At 38.9% G+C, this 27313-nt stretch overlaps 2 protein-coding genes across 3 annotated transcripts; one reads left to right on the top strand and one right to left on the bottom strand.

Moving 5' to 3' along the window:
- Window positions 1-1590: 1590 nt before the first annotated feature.
- Atg3 (Autophagy-related protein 3) lies at window positions 1591-23146 on the bottom strand. Of its 2 annotated transcripts, XM_089252095.1 has the most exons (10): window positions 23074-23146; window positions 18307-18495; window positions 15700-15741; window positions 12256-12376; window positions 9214-9321; window positions 6644-6696; window positions 6405-6530; window positions 4652-4816; window positions 4392-4519; window positions 1591-2003 (listed from the first exon to the last, which is right to left on the bottom strand). In XM_089252095.1, exons 2-10 carry the CDS (start codon window positions 18376-18378, stop codon window positions 1847-1849), a joined length of 972 nt encoding a protein of 323 aa, XP_089108221.1. In that variant the 5' UTR covers window positions 18379-18495; window positions 23074-23146; the 3' UTR covers window positions 1591-1846. The 2 variants fall into 2 exon arrangements, with proteins under 2 accessions (XP_089108221.1, XP_089108220.1); XM_089252094.1 differs by lacking the exon at window positions 23074-23146 and having other exon boundaries at window positions 18307-18507.
- On the top strand, window positions 18857-22382 carry LOC149067697 (uncharacterized). Its single transcript, XM_089252356.1, has 2 exons — window positions 18857-18945; window positions 19975-22382. Exons 1-2 carry the CDS (start codon window positions 18857-18859, stop codon window positions 20849-20851), a joined length of 966 nt encoding a protein of 321 aa, XP_089108482.1. The 3' UTR covers window positions 20852-22382.
- Window positions 23147-27313: the final 4167 nt, after the last annotated feature.

The raw sequence follows: 27313 nt of genomic DNA on the forward strand, positions 1-27313 counted from the left end.
TGTGATGGTGGTCCATCGCGCATTGAGGTAGGTGCATTGCCTATTGTGATGTATTGCCAGTGTGGTGCAAAATAATACATAAGGATGAACACGAAAAAGGGGGAAAATAAATGACCCGACCAGTAATTTATGCTAAAAATAGTGTTATACACACATATCCCTTAACGTATGGGCCCAACGAGACACACCCCCTTTCAATGATGATCAAAACATCACTGTGTCGGGAGCACATGCTCAGATGAACGTGGTCATGGCTTCCACAACCTGGAGCCAGACCCGGATTTCTCACTGGGGTCTCTTAGAAACAGGGTCCCAGTACTATAAATTCATTTATAGTGTAAAAACATACTAACCAGATTCATATCCTGTATCACGGCTGACTCAATACAATGTGTTGAGTCAGTCGTTCGTCCGTCCTCTCCCTCCATGTGGGGGCCATGACTTTGTCCTATCTTAAATCTTTGAAAAACCATATCGGTGAACTAGTTCAGGTGAATTTAGCCTTTTGTTTGTAGTACATCACTGAAATCAGTCAAAGCAGGCAGTTTAGTAGATATTGGCAACAATTCAATTTTACACTTCCCCAATCTCTCAGCGTTTGTAGTTCACCATGAAATCCAGATAGAGATGGTGTCACCTTATAGGATGTTTTCTGCAAAATCAAATTGTCATCAAAATCTGAAATCACAAATTTTGAATTTTCATTGACTACCTACTTTCATGAATGCAGATTTCAGTTGATGCACTATGAACAAAAGGCTGAATTTTCCTCTGAACTTGAACACAAGTATGGTTTATCGTATAGGTCCTTCGAAAGCTGGTGCAATGGACAAGTTTTTTTGGTAAATTTGACTGATTGTAACTACAAGGGTGTTTGCAGAATTGGTGATTTTAAACTTTTTGGCTATAATTTGATGTTGAACTTCATCTATCTTTCAGCGTTGTAGCTCGCCATTAAATCCAGGTATTCTGATAAAAATAGTGTCATTATACAGTCATTTTTTCTACCCGTTCCAAATATGTGCTTAGTTTGTGTGTGTGTGTGTGTGTGTGTAGGTCTCAGAAACTGCACAAATACATTTTTTTTTTCAGAGTTAAAGGCATTTTTCTTCCATAATCCACCATAACTCTGAAACGGTTAGAGATAGGCTAGGGTTGCCATGGTGTTTTATGCTCTACTTGTGCTCGTCTATCGCCCATTTTCGTTTGGCAGATTAGGCCATGCTCACCCTGTATAATCTGCAGGCTGATAAATTATAGAAGAATTAAATCTGGCCCGACCCCAGGTTTAAAATGAGAGAGAAAAAAAAGCAATGGACAGAAAAAAAAAAATTTAAACCAGAATCCTGATAACTATAAACAATTCCCCCATGTTATATATGTTTGGCCTGTCCTTTGCAAAGTAATAAAAATACCTAAGTGCTCTAACAATATCCCCGATTTCAATAAGCAGAATCTACTGTAATTGCAATTAACGAAAAACCAACCTCTGCGTTTCTTTCACAAATCAAAAACAAGCAATTTAACACGCTCGCTTCTTTAGACAAATGAGACAATTTTTTCTTTTCAAGAGCTCCAATTCATTCTTTATTAAAATAAAAATATATTCTCAAAACAGCTCTCGTTTACAACTGACAATTCATCAACGCTCAATGAACAGGGAAACTCGACTAAAAAGGCTCTTTGTGCAAATGTATATTCATATATATATATAATAAGCAATAGTTTTGAAAAAACAACAATTAGATATCTGAGGATTCAGAACGCCGGCGCAGAATTCAGATACAAACCCGTGCACACAATCTACATCCGTCAAGGTTGCCACACGAAGCAGCTCAACAATTAATTACCAATCAAGAGAGAAATTCTGGGTGTAATCGTACTCGATCGTGGGAATGACTGCCTGCATAAATTTAAGGAAAATTATCAGATACATATGGACGCCGAGCTCTCGACCACCTTCCGTCACGGTCTGTATAATTTTCTTCATCACTTCGGCATGCCTGAAAAATCACGTTCATTAATAATAATCAATAAACAGCAGCTACATATATATTAAAGAGGGGGGGGGGAAACACAATCAGAAAAACGAAACTTGAATAAAATACGCTACATAGTGTTGAGACAGTTCAGGTTGGAGTACAGACATCTTTTTTGCATTTCTGGAAACTATTGATTGAATTGTTCTGTAATTTCGGGCATGTAAGTATAATATAGTTGAATCCTGTTATAATTAAATTGGAGAGACGGGAGAAATCATTTTGTGACAACGGAATTTCGTTATAAAGGAATTCAGTGTTAATATGCCAACTTATCTGGGGAATTAGAAAAGTTTTCGTTAAAACAAGATTTTTTTGCTATATTGGTATTCATTAAAACAGAAATCAACTGTATTTGAACGCGTACTTTCTGGTGAATTTATTTTTAGCGGACAGACAAAAAAAAAGGTTTTTAATGCACAGCGAGTCGAGCTCATTTAAAAATAATAAACTTTAATAAACACAAAATAATATCAATAGACTAACACTAATGGACTCGCAGCTCCCTTAAAACATGACATTGTTGCGAACCTACACTCACAAGGAACAGATGAAAATTCATTGAGAAAAAAAAGGTTATTTTCAGAGCAAGCGTTCTGTCAGTACAAGCCTCTCAACATCAAAACCAAACAGTCTGGACGTTACAAGATCTTATATTTTCCATCTGCGATGTACAAGACACAGAAATGAGCTGACCAAAACACGAATGGATGGGTACACCTACGAACTTGACTGGGTTGTGCCAACCAAATGAGTGCTTCAGTATACTAAAGCCAGTGTTGATTGTACAGTACGTTCTCGATAATAAGGCCTTGTGCTAATGTGGCCAGTCCAGTAATATAGCGTTTCTTCCCTTCAAGCCACAGAAGAAGAAAACATGTGATGCATGTCTGCGTACAAAAGTTTATACAGTACATGCTACATTAAGTGATCACATCGGGATTCTGGGCTTTTGACAAAAATAACTAAATGATAGTTATATCCGAAAGACATCCAAAAGCAAATATGATGACCATATCTCCAGTTTAATTGACATCAATCGATTGTTAATTTTTGCCATTTTCCGGGGCTCCCACTCAAAAAATTAGAAGCAGGAAAAGGTAGGACTAAAAAAGTAGGATGGGGGAGGATGACCTCCTTAGGCCAAACATATAGTGCAGCGGCAAAATAAAAGGTAGAGGCGAGTGACGAAAACAGTTGTACTGTTTTGTTCTACTCCTCACATACTCGAACAGCGAGTCAAAGAAGACAAAGAGGAAACTCAACGAGGTAAGGAAGTCGAACAAAAAAAAAATCTTGTTTTTAATGCAAGGTAAGGCATTTAGCTCATTGGTGATTGGCCCATTTTCTCTCTTCCTCTGCGGAGGCATCATCACACCCTTCCGTTTTTAGAACCCCTCTGGTCATTTTCATTCTCCGCAGCAGCCTCTAGTATGTGTGGGCACCTCTACCAACACCCTGATGTATTTTCTCGAGGCTAGTAGCCCTCTTATCGTGCAGCTTCACCATGTATTCGGCCTTAGATAATAATAGCATAATGATAGCTCACAGCTAAAATTTAAATAAACAAATTTTAAAAAAGAAATCCTGGTAACTTTTGGGTAGTGGTTATCAGAGATAAAGGAGGCCATGGTTTGGCCTCGGCCATGGAGGCCTTGCTGCTCCATGTCCCCCTTTTTGATGTAATTTCAAGCTACATTCTCCTGCGTTTAGAAAATTCACCTTCCCCCCCCCCCTTTTTCAGGTTTCCGTAATTTTTTTCCCATTCTGAAACATTATATTCCCTTCATATATATTGACTTGCGTGTGCGTTTTTCCCCCACACATTTACTAATCATCTAAATTCCTAGAATACAGGAATCCAAGTTGCAAGCGATACTATTCTGACCACAATCGACTCATCTTGCTTCAGGACAGGTGATGCTGAAGAGTGAAATTTGTGCCCCCCATTCTGACATGTGGAGATCAGACCCGCTTGCTGCTCCTCCCCCAGCTGTGCTCTTGCTTCAGGACAATATGAAAATCATAGTCCAAAAAAAAAAAAAAACCAGCTCTAGAACAAGAAAACTAACATCCATTTTAAGAATACCAGGGTTTGCAACATCCATTTTAAGAATACCAGGGTTTGCAACATCCATTTTAAGAATATCATGGTGTGCAACATCTAATGCCATGTAATGAAGGTGGGAAGGAGGGGGTTGTTACCTCTCTTCTTAGAGGTGGACACTCCTTGTTAGTAGGCAATGCTTTCAGTCCCATGGGTGTCTGTCAGAGACGTTCTACTGTAACGCATAATGAAATACCCGAGATGAACCGGTAGAAATATCAATCTGTGTTTCTATTGCAACATACCTGCAAGGATGTACAGATGCTCTGGGTGCTCCTGGCAGATGCGGATGCGTTTCCATCGTCACCGTCTTTTTAGCATGATCCTGACTGATATCATCATACATTTCTTCAATGGTCAAAGGCTTGCGATTCTAGCAAATACACAAGACCCTCGTTAAAGGACAATAAAAGTATTCTAACAAATTCTGCTACAAACAGAAATTAGTAATTTTTCCAAGGATCGTGAAAAATATCAATTTTCAACAATATGCTAATTCACATACCTCATCGTAACCAAATAGCCATAGTCTGGGCGTCTGGTAATACTTGTCATAAGTGATGTTGAGGTCGTAAGTTCTTGTAGCCAAAATGTTCGTTTCTCCACAGCCACTGTCCACAGCATCTGCGGGTGTTTCTCCCTGTTTCACTGCATTAAGGTCATAAGAGGCCTACAGAGCAAACAGTTATGGGAATAGGTTTATAAACAATTTTGATAACCCTAATCTTGTAATAATGAGCCCCCCCCCCCCCAGTGCAGTCTTAATGCATAGGACCCAACCAGACACGGACCAGTGAGCCTTGTGATGAGATACAGTTAAAAATTTAGAGATTAAGAATGTAAACTAGCAAGCAGACATTCTAGCCAGGTAGGGCCCTCAGAAAAATAATTTTGCGCGGAGGATCCCAATGATGATCTTAACGATATGTCCCACACTTTTTATTCAATAATGCTTCATTTAGCGAGCAGTTCTTCAGCTTTGTACTGTAACTTAGAGTACAGAGAAGTCTTTTGTATTACAAGTACTGCTAAGGGAGAGAATATTAGGCTTTGAAAACCAAAGCACTGTAATTTATGCGACCCATTTGCATAAGGTACGGCGTACTGGTCAAATACAAAGTACAAAATGTATGGTAGACTTTGGAGTCCGGAGGCACCCAGGCCATTGTGCTTACGGGCATGGATACCTCTGGAATACCTTTAAGGCCGGGATTACACCATAAAAGTTCTTTTATCAAAATTTTACAATATAATCCTGGGACTAATTCAAGGAATGTTCAAATATAAAAAGTGAATTGTCAAAGTTACATAAGATGGTGATTCATTAATATTGACACTTGCATAAAGAATCATTACAATAACGTTAATTATCTAATTGCTTACTGAATGTAAGCCATTCACTAGTTCATGAAAATCAGCCACTTGTAATAAAATCAAAATCATTAGCATAAAAAGCAATCATAATAAAAGCGGCAAGCACTGTAGTAAGTGTATGTCCCGCAGTGAAACAAATGAAATGGGTACAAACAAAATGGGTATGCTATTCAGATATTTTTACCAATATTGCATAGGTGCCCTAACTTCAAAAATCAGTTTGTGACATGACGAAACATTTTGATAACAAACAAAACATGTCATACAAATGAAAAGGGGAAAAAAAATCTGGATTTTCTACGGGTATGTCATAATGACCCGTTTTCAAGGACATTGCAGTATTTCTCAGTAATTTTGGCCACCAAATTTTTTTAAATAAAGATCTCCTGTTTTACGGACAAAGCCCATCGAATTTTTGTTCACTGAAATCAAAGACTCCAATTGGATTGTGAGAAAAACACAGTACAAGTCTGGATTCAGCTCTTTTTTTTATGAATCGGTTCAATAAATGTGGATCTAAACATTGAGTGTAAGAGATTCATTCCAGGCATATTTTAAATTTGAATCAGTGGAAGAACAGCACCTGCCCAGCTCTCAAAACTTGATTATCTTGAATTGAGAATTTCAGACCAGTGCCGTTGTTCTCCTCACGAACTGAACTATTTTGCCAACTTATATTACATTATACAGCCATAATTATCGTGTAAGTGAAAGTATGTTTCAATAACCGAGAGTTCAAAGGTTAAAGAGAGTATAAGGACATTTATATATATCTTTGCTTGCGTAAATTATTCTTTCCTGTTGATATTACCATTTTGTGATCTTAAACGCCAATGACAAGAACTTCTTTTACAGAAAGGACACAAGTTGAACCATATTTTTACCTTATCCTCTTCTTCCACCATGCCACTCTGGATGTATTCTTCCATATCACACACTTCATCATCATCATCGTCGTCGTCATCATCATCATCTACCTTTGCCATGTTCGTTATTGGTGTTGATGGCTTCTGTGAATGAAGAATTGTTACTCTCAAGACGCGCATCAAAATACTCGCTGCAAGTAATAAGCTTAACCAAATCACTTTTCCATCATAATAATGCAAATTGATAAGGTTCTCACTTTGATGTCCATCATTTCCTGGACTTGTTCCGACAACGCTTCCATCGTGCCATCTGGAAAAAAAAGAAGCAAATAGTGATGGCTTGACTAATATTATAATTCGTTCTAGAATCACATTCATTAGTCGCAACCTGATTTTCCATAGGTTTCTATGGGAAAATAACTCATTCTAACTGCGTTATGAGTTATGAGTTAATTCTAACGCTTAACTCATACTAACTGCCAAAAATGTCAAAGAAACTTTCATAAAACAGTACGAGGCACCATAAAAAGGACGAATACTAACTGAAGGCTAAGATAAACAACTTCACAATTGAATAAAGAAAAATTTAAAGGAAGACGAAAAACTGAACATCTATTTACTTTACACTATGTATGCCTAAGCAGGGCAGTCTTAAGAGCATCATGGTGGCCCCCCGGGCAAAGTGATGTTTTTGAGACACTACCTGGAAAATTCTTGAAAATTTCAACCACTTCTCATTTTTGTGAGGCCCCTCTCTTCTTGAGATGGCCCGGTGTGGGCCCATACGTTAAGACGGCACTAAGCTATGCAGCCGGGTTCATGAGACAGTTGTGCGAGAGGTGATGTGCTATGAAATACAATCAGCTCATTTCTTTCTTATACACACATGTGCAGATAGAAAAGATAAAATTCCTAGAACGTCCAGATTGTTCGGTTTGGTGTTAAGAATTGCTGTATGCACTGAAACCATTCAAAAAAGTCGTTTTTCTGTTGATTTTTTTAAATGCACTTTCTCTTAGCGTAATTATTCATTTTACATGAGACGACTCAAAATCTTTCTGAAAGTAAAGCGATTGAGGTGGGGAAAAATATTAACCTGGCTCAAGTGACAGTTACTCATTGAATTCATTTTAATTGGCACAAAAATTTAAGTTCATGACGTAGCTGTTTAATGAGATCGGATACATCCATATCAAGTAAAATATTCGCTAGCCAAGGCAGAAAAAAGGCTTTGAAAAAAATATTTGTTATCCAAAACATTTGTAAGCTGAGGCGTTGATTAGCCAAGGTATATCAGTATTTTCTTTAGCTACATTCTTCAGTAGTGAGCTTGACTTGTGTGATTCATACTCACTTTCACCTTATTACTGTAGGATTCTATTTTCAGTTTCATATTTTCCCTATCTTAGAAATTAACCCTGACGTAACTTCACGGAGGAGATATACACCCCACGATGGAATATGTATACACAAAAGTAAGTAAATTTTAAATATATGCACAAAAATTCTAATATAATTTTTAAAAAATTAGTTTAATGTACTCAGATTCACACAGACATCCGGCCAAATATCTCGCATCCTCTTGTATAGGCCCAAGGGCCAACAATATTGTATAAATAAATAAATAAACATTCAGCCGAACCAAATATTCGTCCCATTTATATTTTAACAATCACGATTTTAAATTTATAAGACATACATGAAGATTGCTCACTTCTTAACTGTGGAAGTAAATTGAATATTTATAAATATCTAAATAAAAGAAAACATTTTTGAAGACGAGTTTCACTTGGCTTTGGTACCTGTATAGTACGGTGGCATGGTAGTAAGATGCTCGTCTACCACAGTGAAGGTTTCTGTCAATGTCCCAGGTTCACACCCAGAGAATGTAGATAAGACATTTTCCTAATCAGCTTGAGCCTATCACCGATAGATGGTGCCTTCGTTTCCAACTCAACTAATTAATGGTAGTAAATTACAATGTATTGATATGGCCAGAGTTGGTGTTTAGTGAGGCGCACATAGTATGACATCTAACTTGTATTCCAGATTTATGCAACTTCTTTTATAAACATACAAATGTTTTGGAGAGAGAGAGAGAAACATACTTTTAAGTTGTCTGAATTGGGTTCGAGCAACACTGGTAAGGATTAAAATCTCTCGTTTGAAAAAAAAGAAAAGATAATGGACATCTTAAAATGAGAAACAAATGATTACAAATACTCGTTTCTTGGCCAAAAATCACTAGTACCTACTCTAATAACAAAATTTCATTCATAGACATCCATCCCCTAACCTACATATACCAAATTGTCTACTTCTATTGTGCTACGGTCGCATTTTTTACAAAATGCGAAAGAAAATCTTAGAATACAAAAGTAGTAGCCACTTTTGCAAAAATGCGTACAGGAGGTATGAAATGAGAAGACATCCAACGATAAATCATTAGCATTGTAGCATTTTGCTAAAGCTATTACTCCATTTTTGCTAAAGGAAGTTTTTATCTAGCTTAAACCCTGGCATGGTGTAAGAAGAAATACATTCCATTAAACCTAGAATACTAGCTCTACATCTCAGAAACGTAGACGTACAGACAGTTAACGTGCAGTTTTTATTTTAGTTAGTATTCTAGGATTAAAAGGAGCGAGAAAAAAAAATTGGAAGGGTTAAATAATTATGAATCGACCAATATTAGGATTTTGAGCATTTGGATATAACGACGCACTCATAACAAAAAATGTAATTTCATGGAAATCATGCAAAAATTTCAAATGATGAATAATAATCATATTTTAGTCAAAAAGATATTTCTCTGTATAGCGCATACCTAAATGATGGTGAGTGTCAACCCAACCTCCGTCCCCATCTTCAGACTCTATAATTTGTTCGTTTTCCTGCATATACTCCATCTCTTTACACCTTTTGTAGCAGGGCACTGCAAGACAAATATTTTATAAGCGTACGTTAAAAAAAAACAAAAAAAACCAGTGTTCAGTAAAACCCCTATTTAACGTCACGATGTCATTAGCAGAATTCTGGCGATACGAGTTGGGCATTATATTGTGAATCACGGTGTAATTGTAGGGCTGTTGCTCACTGTGACGAGACTTTTTAACGGGGAGATCGGCTTGCATTTGCGCCTTAAAGGTGGGAACCACAGAAAACCAACTCAGCAGACCCCCACTGTGGCACAATGGGGTCTGAATTCGGGTCCTTGCAATGCGAGTCCATCACTATGATAACTCGACCACCACAGCGGCAGATAACACTGCTATAAAACCCTCATTTACCCATCACTAATTTAGGTCAACTAGTCACTATGGAAAAGTTTTAAAGAGAGGAACAGATGACTTCTATGGCTCCATCTTTAGAAAAAGCTTGATAAAAGCATTGTCATATGTTCAAAAATGACCATAAAAGTCTTATATACCGAATCGGAACAGCTCAAGAGCAACACTAGTTTATGCTGAGGAACTTCATTTGCAGACTAGAAAACAAATGTTAGGGACTGTTTGAGGTGAACCCGATTTCTTTATAACACACCCATCCCCCCATCCCCGCTAATTTGAAGATTTGAATTTAAACAAAATATCTTTGTTGAAAAACAAGATTTTCTTTCTCAAGTTGGAGTTGTTTGTTTCTCTAACATCTGATTTTCCCTGCCCAGGATCCCCCCCCCCCTCCTTTGTCAAAAGTGGGACTTATGTCCAAGATTACTTTTAGTTGTATCATGAGCTACTAATGAAGAATTCCATAGCACTAAAATATTATGTTACTGTATATTAATGTGCAATAACGTGTGTTTAATGGGGAGATCGGCTCGCATATGCTACTCAAAGTTAGGAACCACAGTAAACCAACTTCAGCGACAATGGGGTTCGAACTTGGGTCCACGCGATGCGAGTCCATCACTATGACCACTCGACCACTACAGCGGCGGGAATTTTTACTGCAGAACATTTCCTAGTTAGTCGACGAACGTTACAGAACAATGAAAAACATTCTGCTAATGAATCTTCTAATTCATATTTCCGTAAATGTTATATTACTCCAAATTTACATGATTTTCACAATATATATATAATGAAATTAACACCACTTCGGTAAGTCATCACCCTGCTTAACTTGTTATAATTTTTCGAGAATGTCAGTGATGACTTATCGAGGTTTTACTGTATATCAGGGTTCTCCCTCACTTTTTATCAATTGTAACAATTTAGCTAATCAGATGGAAAAAGTTGTAGCCAAATGAGAGAGAACCTAAGACAAATTGACACGTCATAAAATGTGAATTCTAAAACAACTGCGTTAAATGGCTGATTCGACCATCAAGAGGCCCAATGGACACTCGAGATTTGGCGAATATGATCTTTTATTAATTTGCCAAATTGAATACTTTGTAGCGATTTGGCACAATGGTGATGCGCAATGCAAACCCTGTTGTATATATACTCATGTAAAAGTCAAAGAAAAAAATAACTATACATGATGGGAGGCACTTCCTTAGCGAGAGGTAGAATGAGGGGGGGGGGTCCGAGTGACAAGCATGTGTGACAGCTGCTTCAAAAGGTTTGTACATACCATCTTTCCAGACTGAAACAGATGGAATTATTAGCAAATTAAATTTACAGTAAAACTTTGATTAAACATCACCACTTGGATCAGAGCTGTGACGGATATAACCAAAATCTCTTAATACAAATATACACTGACATGATTTCATTGCGGGCTTTGGACGAAAATGAAAATAAAGTCCTTAAAAGTGAATAATATCTAAATATTGTATTTATTCTTTATAAAACGATCAATACAGGGAGTCCCATCAAAACCACCAAAACTCTGCACAGCCAGATTCCTTGCTTGGAATACATAAAAAATGCCAGAACTACCTGTATGACCCATAATACGAAAGAAAAGTATGACGTCATATCCGTTAAAAAATGTTTAAAATGTCCACAGCACATAGAGGCATGCATGCGTGCCGTGGAATGATGTCAAGCCATTGTTTGAATTGTATTTAAAAGACACCGGATATGACGCCGTACTCTTCTTCTGCATTTTTCTCAAAAGCTATGGGTCGTACAGGTACAGTTCTCTTAGGGCATATTTATGTATTTCAAGCGAGGAATCTGGCTGTGCAGAGTTTGGGAGGTCTTGATGGGACACCCTGTATAAACTTCAATATAAGGTCAGCCCAGGCAGTGGTGACATTGAAAATAGAGTCCTTTATGTTGCATCTATTCCAAAATTCTTTGACAGTCATGGCATTATCAGATGAAAGCAAGCCTTCGATAAAAACTTTTCTGTAACGCCACTTCATATTTTCAATGTCAGGGTCCATAGGCTGGATAATGGAGTTGCATTCTCTGGGAGAAAGAGGCCTGTTATTTTGCCATCATCACTTTTCATGTCACAAGAGGGGTGCATTTGGGCATTGGCCATTAACTGCAGGCAGTTCCTGTGGCAACTTCTTTTCGTCCATATGAGCTCTAACTTGAGGCACAAAAACGTTGTGGTTACCATTCTGAAAAAATTTGATTCATCCAAGCACTTTTTTTGGGCATAATAGTTTACATGCAATGCATTCATATTCAAATTTCGGAAAGCATGTGCTTATCTGGATTTACCGATTACAAGCAGGCAAGATGGCAGTCGGCTATGATTGCCATCAGAATTTTACACAGACCACAGCAGTGATCCGATCTCTTTGGACCTTAAAACCCGAGGCTTTTTTTCCACATTTTCTTCCTTTTTTAAGATGACGGATAACAGAAACCGACGGTTAAACGAGTGACGATTAATCAAAGTTTTACTGTATGTAAAATCAGACTTTTCCAATACACTGAAATTGAGAGAATGCTTTACTTGCCATTTCTGGTCACAAGAAACTGCTTCTCCTTGGGTAAGTAACTCTTCAAATTTGCATCGTCGCCTGTTGCCCACTGCCAAGTCGGACAGTGATGGACGAGAAAATCTCCAGCGATCACGAACTGAAATTGTGGAAAGAATAACGCAAAAAAATAATTTCTAACAGAAATTAACTGACATGGAAAATTAATTACATTTTAACCAAAAAAAGAACAATTCTGATCGACTTATTTTATTTGGTTTGATCCGTAAAGCGAAAAAAAATGTCTATAATAAAATTCCTGAACAAACCTTATAGCAGGGTTTGACGAATCGGGGGAAAAATGTAAGGGGAACAGCGAAATTTCATACGTGGAACGCAATTTTTCCCCGATGCAATTGGTCCAAAATAACATTTTTTTACATGTCCAGGACATGGGGGACCCCCTTTTACATGCTAGCAGACACACAGGCATAATTTCAGATAATTTCGTGCTGTCGGTAGCATGGGCTTTAGATACCCTTCAGAAAGTCGCCAAATGGCGAATTTCTTAGAAATTTTCGTGCATTTCTCTGTGCTTGCACGCTCAAACTGGTTTATACTGCCTTCTTTGTCTGCTAGGGCTCTAAACCTGCTTAGTGAAATAATATTGATAACAGGAGATAATCATAGTAGCCAAAAGCCCTGTACAATTGTATTGCAATATTAATCAGAGGGGGCCGCTATCGCAATGAAAAACTACATTTCCTTTCAAACACATTTAATCAAATGCGGTTCAAGCGCATCAAGTTGACAATAACGGCTTGCAAAGCTGGGCCCTACAATAATTTAGTGATTCCCAAATATTCCAATACATTTGCATTGCTGTAAGCTGCAGCATTTCAGATCCTTTTTTTTTATCGTTTATTAGTTACAGCGAGGTGTCATGACAAAGTGAAAGCGAAAATCACATCTATGGTTATAGATGTATTTTACTACGTTCCCCCTATGACTTATTTGCATGTACCTATGTTAGCGATTGGACAAATTGTTTACTGCATTGTTGAATTTTGTCATTTCCCTTTCATTGCTCACCCATTTCATTTTCTGCTCACAGACGTGTTTCAGCACCAATTTTTTCCCCCTATTGTTGATGGTGTTGAATTCCTTCTGTTGAGCAGAGGCCTATAGCAACTTCAAACAACATTAAAGAATTATTATTTTTGGGGGGACCACGACTTGGGGGTCTGCTCCCCCAAAATGTGAGAAAATGACCGAAGAAAGGGAAAAAGATGGCCAAATCTATTGTTTTATCACTTTGGTTCCCCCCCCCCCCCCACGAACAAACTTTCTGGCTACCGACCTGTGAAATCATGTGAACTTCACATGATTTCACAGGTCTGTATTCCGATGGTCTGTTCACATTGTGAACAGAACCATTTTCAAAATAACTCGCTAGGCGAATATTTTTAAACTATTTCAAATCATGAAAGTCTTATCGTCCTCCCAATAGTGGCAAGCAGTTTTTGTCCAGGGACGGACTAGAGTATTTTGTTGTTGAATGAGAAAACAACTTTAAGGCCCCTCTAAAACTTTTACCCTCAGATCCTTCAGTGTTCTTGAGCGCATCTCACCTGCCGTGACGGCCTGTGGGTTTTTCATAGTCAATAATGACTATCAGACTGTGCATTATCATAACATGGTAATGCAAAGCTATCTGGCAAATGAATTCAGATAATAGTACCCACTACTCAGGAAGAAAAATTATAAGAGTGACCCCGGGCACTTTAAGCTTTATAACAGGCATCTGTGACATGGTGCTCTCTGAAGCACTCAACACGCTCGATGCTCTTGTCCGATTTCGTGCTCGCAAGCACTTCATCAACATCTCAATCTTGTGCAAATTGCATTCGAAAATCAAAATCTTCCTGATTTCATGCATTCATAATTACCGTAAGGGGTGCTTTTTTTGATGATAGGTACAGGCAGTGCTCGGGACTAGGAAAAAAAAGGTTGCAGACCTCTGGTTTAGAATTACAGCTCCATTATGGGCTGACACGGCTCCAGCCCGGAACTATTCATATTTTTTTCTTCTCATCCTGTAAACTCACTGTAGAGGATCTGTCCTGGTCACGCACAAACACAGCCAAGATTCCATGTCCATAATATATACGCAGGCAAACCAAAATGGAAGGGCTGTCAAGGCTAGACGATCACTTCCCAGAGCTACACACATTTTCATTCGGTCTAGGCAAGCATGCATCCCCACCCCAGTGCAATTCTAAATACATTGTTGGAGGAAGAATTCAGTGCTCTTTCTAATCCAGTGCTCAGGGCATCAAACCTGCATGCTTTTTTTGGCTTTGGGGGTGGTCAAAACCGTAGGCCGTGTGTTCCCTGTCTAGAAAGAATTTTAAGCTTTTGCTTTATTAAGAAGTCAAAATATAACTTAAGAAAATTTTTTTTTAGATTCCGTTTTGCAGCCCTTAAAATTTAGAAGACTGCATGATGCAGCTGCACCTTGTAATGGTACAAACCCGCAGTGGGTGGAGAGGGCCCCCACTCCATTTTAATTAAGTGCTAATTAATATTTATATTTTTAATAGTAATAGTTCACTTGAAATATCAAGTCTCGTCTGGGGTTGACCGGAAGTCGTCTGATGTGGTGGCATATCGTCGTCGGGATTCACATGCCTCATCGCTGTTACGGTAAAATAACATGGTGTCGTTACTGCTTCCGCCATTTGGTTGCCTCGACAGCAGCCAACCCTACATAAGGTGACAGCGAGATCACCTCGGGGACATTACATCTCATCTCGAATCTCTAACTTGCTTCCTCGGTCTGTTCCTCCTGTCATCGGTGTTCCCGAATTCAACTCTGGCGCTGTATCGTCTTCTAAGGTACTCAGAAGTAAAGGAACTCTGTGGCGTAGTTTGAGAGTGATAGACAAACACTTTGAAGGACTGATTCTTGATAGATTGAAGATTCAGACTGTCACATCGACACGGAGCGAGACTTATGGCGGAACTCAATCTTTGTCAAAATTTCTCAAATATGTTCAATATGTTTAAAAATAATGTTCAATTCAATAATAAGAGTTAATTGTAATAAGTTCCAATTCTCGACTCTTGTTACGTTTGCTCGCAGTGCTTATTTATCTTTGATCCCGGTTGTGACAGCTTAAACGTCACAACCTTTTAGCATCTGTTTAAGTCTGTCACTGGGCTTTATCACACAGCGAAGACACTGGGGGATGTGGCATTTAAAAAACGAGGCTTGCAATCAACATTTACATATTTCTAATAACGCTAGCAAAAAACCGCATAATTAGACAGGGTAGTAGTTACTTCAAAGGAAATGCCAAACAAAACATGTTCTATATCTGTACTTATTCTTCAGTAATAAAATGAGTTTTGGAACTTTTCGAACATAAGAGGTACATTTGATTTACGCTCAATCAAAAAAAAGCTTAAAACAAAACTTACCTCGTCTGGAGTGAGAACACCAGTTTCTTTGAACTTGGATTCCTAATAGAATATGGGGTGAAAAAAAATACAGTAAACACCATTTATTATGATCACAGACAATGCTATCATTCGGGTAGTGTTATCACTTTCATAAAAAAAAAGAATGAACCACTATTATAATATTATGGGTTTTTTTTTGTATATTATAAAGTTAAGGTCGAACCAGAGACTTCCCCCCACCATCCAAGTAATCGCTATCAACCTGCAAGACTACGTACAACATACATGCTCAACCCATGGCCCCCTCTGAGTAATCAGATGTAGACTGTGAAAGATTAACAAGTCGATTCTTATGTATCCGGAAACACCACAGACACATAGTTATCATGTTGCGCAAAGGTGGCAACAGTCAGGGCTGTCTTAAGTGCACCTTGAGCCCGGGGGCAAGGGATTTTTCTGAGGCCCTACCAGTCAAATTTACATGTATGCTCCTCTAAAATTTCAACTATACCTCATTTTTGCAAGGCCCCCTCTTCAGTTGAGGCTCCTGTGTGGGCCCACATGTTTAAGACAGCACTGGCAACAGTAGGGAATAACGTACAAGGGAATGGACACCTTGCAGATATTTTCCTCAGTGAAACAGTAAAAATTGTTATGTATCCGCTCCATTATTTATACATAAGGCCGGGATTATAATATAAAAGCTTGATAAAAGATGTTCCACTACAATTGGAAAAAAACCCAACCAATAACCCTATTTTGGTTACATTCGCTCGAATCAGAAGATGTCTACCTTTGTCTACCTTGATTTTGCGACTTTTATCGCCTAACCAGCTTTAGCGCTAGGGTTACCCAAAAATGATTAAAACCATATGGATAATTTTTTTAAATTTCTACATTAAATATATTAATAATAATTGTTATTTAACCAATGAAAATCAATAAATGCCTGTAAGCCATACTTCGTACGAGCGTGTTAAGCAAATGGCTTCGACACCCTGTTCACGTTTAACGTGATAAGGGACGGTCCAGCCCCCAGAAATATCAACCTCAGACAACCAGAAAGGCTATGGCAAAGCACTATGCACTAGAGGATACTGCCCGAACACCCAAAAATGATTGAAAAGGCAAACTTACACAGGCCCATCTTCATACAAAAGTTGTTAACGCTTCTTGGCCCTTCATATTGTACGCAGTACAGATACATTAAATCTACGCGTTCAGCCATAACGCAGAAAAAAAACAAAGAAATCAGCGTGAAAAAAATAACACAGAAAAAGCAAAACCAACTTTGAAGAAAACGAAATGGCAATAATAAGCCGGAAAAGAAAATCGGAGACAGTGGTGGCATCTATGCTTAGGACCTGGAACAATTATGTTGGCAACATATTGCTCATTTGTCACAGGATCGCAACTAGATGCTTGGTGATCCGGGGCAAGCGTGCATTTTGACGCCTCCTTGTAACGTTGAAGGAGAGGTTTCCGAATGAAATTTGTGCCCCCTCGGGTCCAGCGCCCGGGGCACGAGACCCACCTGCTCCCTTCTGGTTGTAGCCCTGGTTTGGCGCATACAAAAATTTGGTGACAAAACGTTATACTGTACATTTGGAATTGGACAAAGTCTGCCTCTGCCTAAAGAGCGAGACACTACATCAGCGAGTTGAGTGACCAAACGAGTGACCTACAGGGTAATAAGCACGCGAATGAACAAAAGAATACGCAAGCGGGTGACGGATTAATTAATTAACATTACTAAGAAAGCAAAGAACCTGTCAGTGAGCCCCAAAGCAGAATGTGCTAAAATCTGTGACGTACGTCGCAGAACAATTAGCGCAAAACACTATTACATGTATGGGGATTTTTACCGCAGAACATTTCCAGTCAGCCGAGGGCTCGTTGCAGAACAGTGCTAAACATTCTGCTTTGGGGTCAGTGAGTGACCAAAAAAAGTGACCTAGAGAGACAGAGACAAGGTCAGTGATCAACCAAAAGAGTGACCTAGAACAAGACAGACTACATCAGTAAAAAACCAAGAGAGAGAGAGCAACTACAGCAGTGAGTGACCAAAATAGTGACCCAGGGTGTGTGAGGACATGAACTACAGATCAAGGGGCGACCAGGTTAGTGAGTCACTAAAACACTGTAAGCATGTGAATGACCAGAAGAGTGACCTAGAACAAGTGCAAGCACGTGAAGTGACCCTAGATCATAGTTCCCAACGTTTTTTGTCCCATCACCCCCCACCCCAACGCAATCTAACCCATAGGATCCTATGTTAAACCCGTAGCTTCTACCGCCCCCTGGAACATTCCATCGCCCCCAGGGGGCGTTAACGCCCACGTTGGGAATCACTGCCCTAGATAATTAGGAAAAAAAAGGGGGGCATTTAAAAAATTAGTCACCACATCATTTCCACAAGAATTTTCCGAAATACCGTCAAACTGTCACGTGACCATTCGTGTTGCTGGTACACCCCCTTTCCTTCTCCCCCCCCCCTCAATCGTTGCTACGTGACCTTTTACTGCACTTCAACACCAGCACAGTCACATCTTATTATATCCGGGAGAAATGAGTGACAAATTAACGTCCGGGGAATGAATAACGTAAATTGGTGTCACGACTCACTTTGAGCACGGGGGTGAAGAACTCGGCTACGTTCAGAGCTTTCCCTTTGACGTTGTTGAATACGCTCTGCATGGCGACGCAAAATGACAGTGACCAGCCCAAGATGCACAGATAAATATGAGCTAGATGAGCATCGAATGCGCTACACAGGGCACGATTCCCACACGATTAATGAAATTCGTACGTGACACAGTGAGCAAAGCGCTTGAAGAGAAAGCGTTCTCACTTCAATGGGGAAACCGGTCGTAAGCTTGCGCCAAAGCGGACGGGGTCAGAACTACTATAAGTCGCACTGCGCATGCGCATCTGATTTTTTTTTAAAAAAAAAAATTGGATCCTCCATTACTTTTTTTATCCATTCCACGTGCTTGTTGGCGTGTTTTTTTACGTCTCATTTCCACTTAAATTTTGCCGTTTTTTAACGAATTTGTCAAAAGGCCCTTATCAGGGCCAATTTTTTTTTATTTTCTCATCGGTTTCTCTGTTCTCTAGCTTTTATTCTTTTCCTTTTTATTTGTTTTTTTTCTCCCATATTTCATCGTAATTCGAAATGTCGAATCACTGCAGCTTCCTAGGATGCGAGAGGAATTCGAAGTCCGAAGGAGCTCATATGTTTCGCTTTCCGAAAGACAAGATCAGGTTAGTAATGAATTTATTTTGTTTTACAATTCTTCATCAGAGACGTATGCAGGGTCGTTGTGAGGGGCCCCTAAATGTCAAAGCGCTTGAAGAGAAACTGTTTGCAAACGCTTTGCTAAATGTGCGAAAATGCCTAAAAAAAGTGGAAAAGGTGGCCAAATGTATTGTTCTAGCACTTAGGTCCACCTCCGAAAAAAATTTCTGGCTACGGGCTTGCGCGGGGGGGGGGAAATATTACGTGCCCTGTGACAAAAATATTTTCAAAAAAATTAACAAGGAAAGAAAATTTGAGAAGGGGCGGGGGAAATCATTGTCCCTGTGCAGAAATTACCAGAGATAATACCACTGCACTCTAATTTACCTGGGTCCCGGGACCAAGGTTATTGGCAAAATCGATGTACTTTTTGAGTGAAAGTGGGTCCCTCCAAAAAGTTATTGTAAAAAGTAGTATTGTCCACTGCCCCCCCCCCCCCCATCATTCACTGGTAACCCTGCGAATCAAATAATTCATGCTGGTAGATGCAGTCAGGGCGGTGCAATTGCACGAGGTGTCAAATGATAAGGGGCGTCGAAACACATTAGATATACATTGCTAGAAAAATGACGAGAAAAAAAATTGAAGGTTTGAGTGTATTTAATACAGTCGAATCCCATTTTAACAAATACCGATAGAGCGAAAATCTCGTTTTAATGAACAATTTTCTAACTCCCAAATAAGTTTACATGGGAACAATGCTAGCGAAACCTGGAATTACTTTATAAGAAAATTTCGTTTTAATGAAGTGATTCCTCCGTTCCTCCGGTCTCTTGGCGTTTGTTATAACAGGATTCAACTGTATTGCAATTTTCGAAAAAAGAATGCATGGGCAGTGCACCTAAACATGAACAATACGTAGCGATTTCGTTCGTTTTTCCAAGGATTTATAGACAGGATAGAACGCTTATTGTCTCAGGCACATTGTTTCTTGTGATTTTTTGTTTTAACTAAGATGCATTGCATTGAACATTTTCTTTGATTTTTTTTTATAGATGCCGAGCATGGGTAGATGCCTGTAGAAATTCGAAATTAGTTGGGATTCCTGAAGCAAGGCTGAATGCAAACGCCCGTGTTTGTGACCATCATTTTCAAGAATGGTGCTTCATGAATATCAACCAGAGAGATCGTTTGGTCCACAATGCCATTCCAAATGCTCCTAAGCCTCCTCGCAATGTCCACCCAGACACGTATGTATCTGATGACTGTGATAAAGGTACCATACATCCAGTAACCATGGTCAGCAACCATCAAGGTGTGCTTTCTGGGTCTATGCTTACACCTTCCTTTACTCCACCATCAACTGCAGATACTTCTCAACAAACTCCTGCATCCTGCAGTAGACCTACTCCAATGTCCTACAGTACTCCTGTGTCCAGTAAGAAATATACACCTCGAAAGGTAAAGCTGGCGCAAAAACTCAAAAAACAGAAGGATTCTGCACGAAGATTGAGAGCAAAGTTTGCCAAATACAAGAAGTCCATCCAGATTGCTACACAACGCTCTCTGAAGCAGAATCTTGTCGAGCAAGGTGTGAGCGATAATCTTTCAACTTTCATCGCCCGGCAAGTGAAACTCAGCACACAAAAACTGAAAGGCAAGAGATTTACGCAATATGATAAAATTAATGCATACAAAATTTTCTGCAAGAGCCGTTCAGCATATCGTATGCTTCGGAGTTTTCTGCAACTGCCATCACCACAGACACTTCAGCGTTTCATTTCATCACGTTTGTCTAAGCCCGGAATTAACAGAGATGTTTTAACTGCATTGAAAGACGTTTTGCAAGGAAAGGGCAAGCAAGAACGATTGTTTGCTCTGGTTTTTGACGAGATGTCGATCAAACCATTCTTGGTTTACGATAAAAGATGAATTAACCAATTCGTTAGAGGTTCCGCAGAAGAATACGGACGACGTGCATGTCTGGTTTAATAATAGTAGTAGTCACTGTATTCTACTGCTGATAATTTGTTTTAATTTTCTTGATATTAAGTTATCTTTGCATTAGTAGAAAAATGTTATTTAAAACTTCAAAACCTCTCAACTAAGAAAACTTTACTTTAAATCATAGTTTCCATCATTGGACACTTTTCTAACATTTGACAGTTTGAGTCCTATTAGTAAGGTAAGAGTTAAAAAGATTATATGCATTTCTCCTCTCTAATGCTGTATGCATAGTTTGTCAAGCAAAATGCTATGACTAATATTGTTGAAACATTTGCGAATGTCGAGAAAAATTGATATTGTTGTTTTAAATTTGTCCATGCTATCAACGATGTATTTTATTAAATTCGAAAAGAGCAGTTTGTTTTTTTTTATTAGGGAGGAAGTAGTGTTGATTTATTTGAAAAAAATAGATTAGAGTTTAAAAATGAGAATAGTCTGCTCCTGATGATGGTCTCTAGGATTTTAGCAGCAGTGCTAAGGACCACCACAGGTCTAATTATTAAATCATTATTATCACCTGTTATATAGATAGGGATTATTACTGCATTTTTCAGTGAGCCTGGAAAATCCCATTTTCTAATCAATTATTAGCAAGTTCAGAAAAAGTCTGAAGAACACCATCTGGAGCATATTTAAAAAACTGCATTCATTGAATCTTGACAGAATTATTAAAGTTATTGATTTTTTTATCTCTGTAACATCGGTTGGGGAAAAATATATAGAATTACGGTTATTTGGCAAATATTGTTTGTATTCTTGTTTAGAGCGTCGAGTATTTGCGACAACATTGATGAAATGGGAATTGAAATTATTGGCAAGAGTTAAGGAGTCGGGGAGGATATTTATTTTATTTTGGATTTTGTAACCAATATAATTTTTATTATCTAGTTGTGAAATGCTCTAAAACAGCCCATTTATAAATATAGATTTTTTTTACATTGTAATATTAGAAATTGGTAGTGGTGTGAAATACGAGACCTCCTGTGTTTTGCGTTAACATCCATTTCCACTACACCTATTAGCCACTGAAATTCTTTTGAAACAGGCATGTTAACAAGTTAGTGCAATATTCAACTATGACAAAACTAAATTTTGTATGTGTAATCACAGTCTGATGAATCATCAGTAACTAATAAAAATTGAATTACTGAATTTAATGTCATAGCCAATGTGTGGTGATAGCAAGGTTTTTTTAAATGTATTTCATCATTGTTATTTTTTGTGATTTTTATTATTTGATGAATATCTTAAGGTTGGAATTATGTGAAGGACGCTATTACACAGCCCTAGATATTCTCAGTTTGCCCATACGATATATGTTCATTTCATTGAAATTTTTAAAACTGCTATCAGTCATGAAATGCAAGTCTTATGTATACCATTGTTTGTCATCTGAAGGCATATTTGTAACTCATTCTTTGTAAGACTATTTTTTGATGGAACAGAAGCTGGTAAAATAAATGAGTTTTTTGTTACTTTGCTTTTTTTAAATTTTTGCAGTAACAGGTTGTCGGATTTTTATATGCTGTGGGGGAGGGGAGGTTGAGTTATATATAAATCATAAAATTCACATGATGTGCATCAAAAAAATCAATTGATATATGAAATTCTGCATCTGTAACATGGACTAACAAATCACAAATTTAGGTAAATTTGTATCAAATACTTTGATTAGAATTTGGGCTCATTGTGTGTCATCCTGTAATCAGTATTATATATTTGAGGCACGAAATAAGTGAATTTTGCGGCTAACAACTTTCATTTACTGCACGACGAAATTTTCTTGAATATTGCCATATTTCCTCTCAAACAATTTGATATGTATTTCTGTCAAGAATTTATCTTTATCTAATCGTGTCTACATAAGGGAGTGACATTAAAAAATGATCCGGGACGGGTTCGTAGAGAAATTGCTTTTTAATTCGGAAAACACAATATTTACCGTTTGAATATGACTATCTGGAAATCCTACCCAAAATGCATCGGGCGTTGGAGAAAAATAAATATTGCCGAGTTGAACTGTCAATCACACATGGGTAAGGGCGTGGTCAAACGTAGGTGCTGACCCCGTTCGCAAGATGGCGCTGTAGGCAAATTCGCGGCCTCTCGCAATGCACACTGGGGACGCTTCCTCTTCAAGCGCTTTGACAGTGAGTATCAAACGGATTTGTCAGCTGATCTCGTGATCAATGATCGATTTTAACTAGGTGGGCTTCAAACGATAGGAACACTTCGCCAATATCTGGAAAAAAAATTATATATTATATATATATAAATTATATTACACAAGAAATATTTTAACCTTTCGCGCCAAAAATTTACATTTAAATGTTGATAAATTATTTTGAATATGTTCAGATTGTTAATTTATTTCTTTGTGTTCGAGTAGTTCATTTTTCATTCCTTAGAAGTGCGCGTTCTTGACATTTTAGTAACTACCAATGATAGCACAGTTAATAAATCTCTGAATGATACTTAATTGTGAATTCATTTTTGATTCGATACTGCAACACGGAAGGAATGTTACACTTACGGTGACCATATGACACGTATTTTCTTGAATAGTCCCGTAGTTCACTGTCATGCCTCACTGATACTTATAGCTAGAGTGACCATATTTCCTCGAGAGAAATACGGGAAATTGCGATTCCAAATACGGGTAAATACGGGACATCGCCGAATATTGCCAAAAATGACGCCAAATCCGAACAAAGTTGCTAAATATTGTTGAAATTACGGAAAAATCCCAATAGTGGGAAATGAAGCATTACTGCTAATTGCAGTGGATTAAAATTAATTCCACGAAAAACAAAACGTTCTTCAAGACAAATGTGGGAGATTAATATTCTCATTTATAGTGTAATTCTTACAATATAATTCATGAGTTGAAAAATAATTTCAATCTTTGATTTGAATAAAGAATAAAAATTCAAGTAGACTTCGTGTGAAATACGGGAAAAACCGGGACACTTTTGCCAAAAAGTCGGGACGGCCAAAAATACAGGGACTGTCCCGGGAAATACGGGACGTATGGTCACCCTACTTATAGCTCAGTGTTGACCACCGTGAGTCACGGTGACAATGACTAGGGCTCGGATTTTCATGAGGGGCCATTCAAGTATTACGTCAGCATCGGGGGGGGGGGTTTCGGATTTGCTGACTTTTGATGACAGGGGGGGGGGGTTGAAGGTTGCTTACGTCATCAACCACCCTTTTCTGAAGATATGAAATATTCTAAGCTGCTGACGGGGGGGGAGGAGGGTCAAACAGGGTTAAAAATCTGCTGACGTAATACTTGAATGGCCCCTGACCTTATGATGAAACTTTGTTGCTGATGGATTAAAAAACTTGAAATTCAGGTTTTTTCTTATAAACGACGACGTTTCATCTTTATGTCATAAAAATCAGAGCTTTAGTCATCACAAACTGCCTGAATTTTCTCGAAAATATACGGGGCGTTACCAATTATTGCCAAAAATGATGCCAAAAGTGAGTAAACAGTTTGTTAAAATCACTGAGAAATTGCCAATAGCGGAAAATTAGGTACTAATGAAGTATGATTTTTCTAGTTTTATAAGTGGGATTTTATGTAATACCGGCCTTAGAGACGTAAGCGGGGAAGGGCATAGGGGGAGCCCGTGCACTCGGGAGACAACAAAAATGGTGGGGGAAAAATGAAATAGGAAAAAAGACCTAAGTTTTGTATAATCAATTTTTGTTAATTTAAAATACTTTTTGGGGATTAGGGGCCGTATAAGTATTACGTCATCATCGATGGGGGGGGGGGGATTTCCCGATTTGCTGACTTTTGATGACAAGGGGGGGAGGGGGTTTGGATAATGCTTACGTCATCAATCACCCTTTATGAAAATATGAGTTGGATTCAGAGGGGCAGCGCTGATGACGAAATTTTGCTGACAAGGAGGGAGGGGGAGAAGGGGGTCAGCGTTTTGCTGACAATGGGGGGGGGGTCAAAAATGGCCAAAAATTTTCTTATGTAATACTTGAATGGCCCCTTAGCAACTAAAATTTCTGGAAGAGATTTCCTGAGCCTAGCCCCACAAATTTTCAATCTAACCCTCAGCATGCCCCCCCCCCCCCATCACATGATTTGGCTTTGTCCGATTAAAAAAAAAATTGAATAACGAAAAGTCCTTTTCCCTACCAGACAATAGGTGACTACCGATAGATGGCGCCTTCTTGATATGCCCTCGCAAAGTCCGCTACCGTGCTCAAGACTAGTACGGAAGTGTATCATGACTTTCTCTAAAGACCCAACTAGATCGGTAGTAAATTGCTGTATGGACGACATGAGCACGGCCGTCTTAAGAGCATCATGGGTCCCCGGGCCAAATGATGTTTTTGAGGCCCTACCTGGAAAATTTTGAAAATTTCAACAAAACTTCTCATTTTTGTGGGGGGCCCCCTCTCCTGTTGAGGTCCCCGTGCCGTGCCCGGGTGAGCCCATGCGTTAAGATGGCGCTGCTCGTGCCCCGGGCGCTAGACCCGAGGGGGCACAAATTTCATTCTGAAACCTCTCCTTCAACATTACAAGGGGAGCGTCAAAATGCACGCTCGCCCCGGGTGACCACGCATCTAGTTGCGGCCCTTGTCAGGGGCATAGCGGAGATAGACTTGGAAGTCTGGGGGGGGGGGCACGATGATGATGTCAATTCATATATACATTAGATCAGTCAACTCCACCTTTGACGCTGGGGGGCATTGCCCCCACGCCCCCCGTATTTCTGCCCATGGTCAGGAGTTCTCAAACATCCGCCATCCTTTGCCAGAGGCACCGCTAAAGGGCAGCCCGAGATATGACCTGTGTTAGTGTGCGATAAGGGGTCATTCAAGTATTTCGTCAGCATCGATGGATGGGGTTTCCGATTTGATGACTTTTGATGACAAAGGGGAGAGGGTTGGAATGATGCTTACGTCATCAACCACACCCTTTATAAAAATATGAAATATTCTTAACGGCATCTTACTCGGTGCGCCAAAAACGAGAAAAATCTTTCGCTAGTTTGTGGGCACCTGAAGTAACATCCCCCCCCCCCACTACTTATAAGTCCCCTACAGAGCCACTTTAGTGATCTCTAAATGGTTCGTGGATCCAAGTGATCTGGAAATGTGTCGCGCGTCATACATGTGATCCGTGATTACGTCGCGTTTCACTTAAGTAATCTGGGAATGTGCCGCGGGTAACTTAAGCATGGCCCCCACATGCTAGTGCCGGGCCCCCTACCCCCCCCCCCCCCTCCGAAAAATTTTGTGCAAACCTTGAGAAATGATTATGGTGTATTTTTTCAGTAAAAAAAAAAAGAAACCCCTTTCGGGAAGAAAAAAATGTTGAATGCCCTTCTTCCCCCCCCCCCCTTCATGAGAAATCCTGCATACGATACGGTATTTGTATATGCAGCAAAACATCGCTACAACGATAATCGATAATAAATACATCTACAATGATATTTTTTTTCAAATCTTGTTTGGAATTGCCTGGCTTAATGTTAAACTCTCAGTACAAAGACATCATCTACTATGATCAACGCCTCTATAACCCGATATTCTTAGGAGAATTTTTAAATCGCTACCACAATATTTTTCACTAAATGATCACCGAAAGCTAACGTTATTTGTATTGCTGCAATATGTGTACGACACACAAAAGCACTATGCGGTAAGCTTCTGTACAGGGACAATACACATCTAAGTGAATTTCACAAATAAACTAATCAATTACAATTTTTTGTAACGAATAAATACATAAAAGCGTATTTTCCGATAATATTAACAATGCCCATATAGAAAAAATGACAATAGCATAAATTTGATCACACGTGAGGATAATGTTACCTCTTTAATCTCTCTACCACAATATTTTTTTTTGGTCCGTAGAATATTGTTATATCAAGGTTTCACTGTCTATTTAAACTAAAGAATAAAATATAATTGTGTGTGTGTGTGTGATAAATATTATCACATTTCGAGATATGATCATGTGATTTGTATATAATTTTACGCAATATAATAGAGCTCCCCTATGGGCCAGTTAAAAGAACGAATTGGTTAGGCGATATGGTTTTCTCATAGAAACTTGTGATTGCCATAGGCGTATTGCCATTTTCACGAGGGTGGGGGGTTACGTTCTTTTTTCCTGCAATAATTTTATATTAATTTTCCCTATAATCTCGGCTCTGGGGGGGGGGGGTTAGAACCCTAAACCTTCTTTGCATACGCCAATGGTGATCGCGATCCATGGTCGGCAGGGCCGCAACTGGGGGGGGGGGACAAGCAGGTATCTTGCCCAGGACTAGCAGAGTGCGCAAAATTCACCTTTCATAGCCTCTTCTTCAAAATTAGATGGGGGGGGGGAAATGTCAAAATATG

The sequence above is a fragment of the Pholcus phalangioides genome, unplaced genomic scaffold (genome assembly GCF_987345545.1).
Source record: "Pholcus phalangioides strain wild (caught in Gottingen) unplaced genomic scaffold, Ppha-v1.0 ptg000028l_1, whole genome shotgun sequence".
Classification (NCBI taxonomy): domain Eukaryota; kingdom Metazoa; phylum Arthropoda; class Arachnida; order Araneae; family Pholcidae; genus Pholcus; species Pholcus phalangioides.

What these genes read in the sequence shown, in the direction of transcription:
- LOC149067697 (XM_089252356.1), top strand. Translation starts at nt 18,857, where the DNA reads ATGTCGAATCACTGCAGCTTCCTAGGATGCGAGAGGAATTCGAAGTCC. An exon ending in TTTCCGAAAGACAAGATCAG is followed by an intron (nt 18,946 to 19,974) that starts GTTAGTAATGAA and finishes TTTTTTTTATAG; the next exon opens with ATGCCGAGCATGGGTAGATG.
- Atg3 (XM_089252095.1), bottom strand. Translation starts at nt 18,378, where the DNA reads ATGCAGAGCGTATTCAACAACGTCAAAGGGAAAGCTCTGAACGTAGCC. An exon ending in GTTTCTTGTGACCAGAAATG is followed by an intron (nt 9,322 to 12,255) that starts GCAAGTAAAGCA and finishes TTTGTCTTGCAG; the next exon opens with TGCCCTGCTACAAAAGGTGT. An exon ending in AGGAAATGATGGACATCAAA is followed by an intron (nt 6,531 to 6,643) that starts GTGAGAACCTTA and finishes CTTCATTCACAG; the next exon opens with AAGCCATCAACACCAATAAC.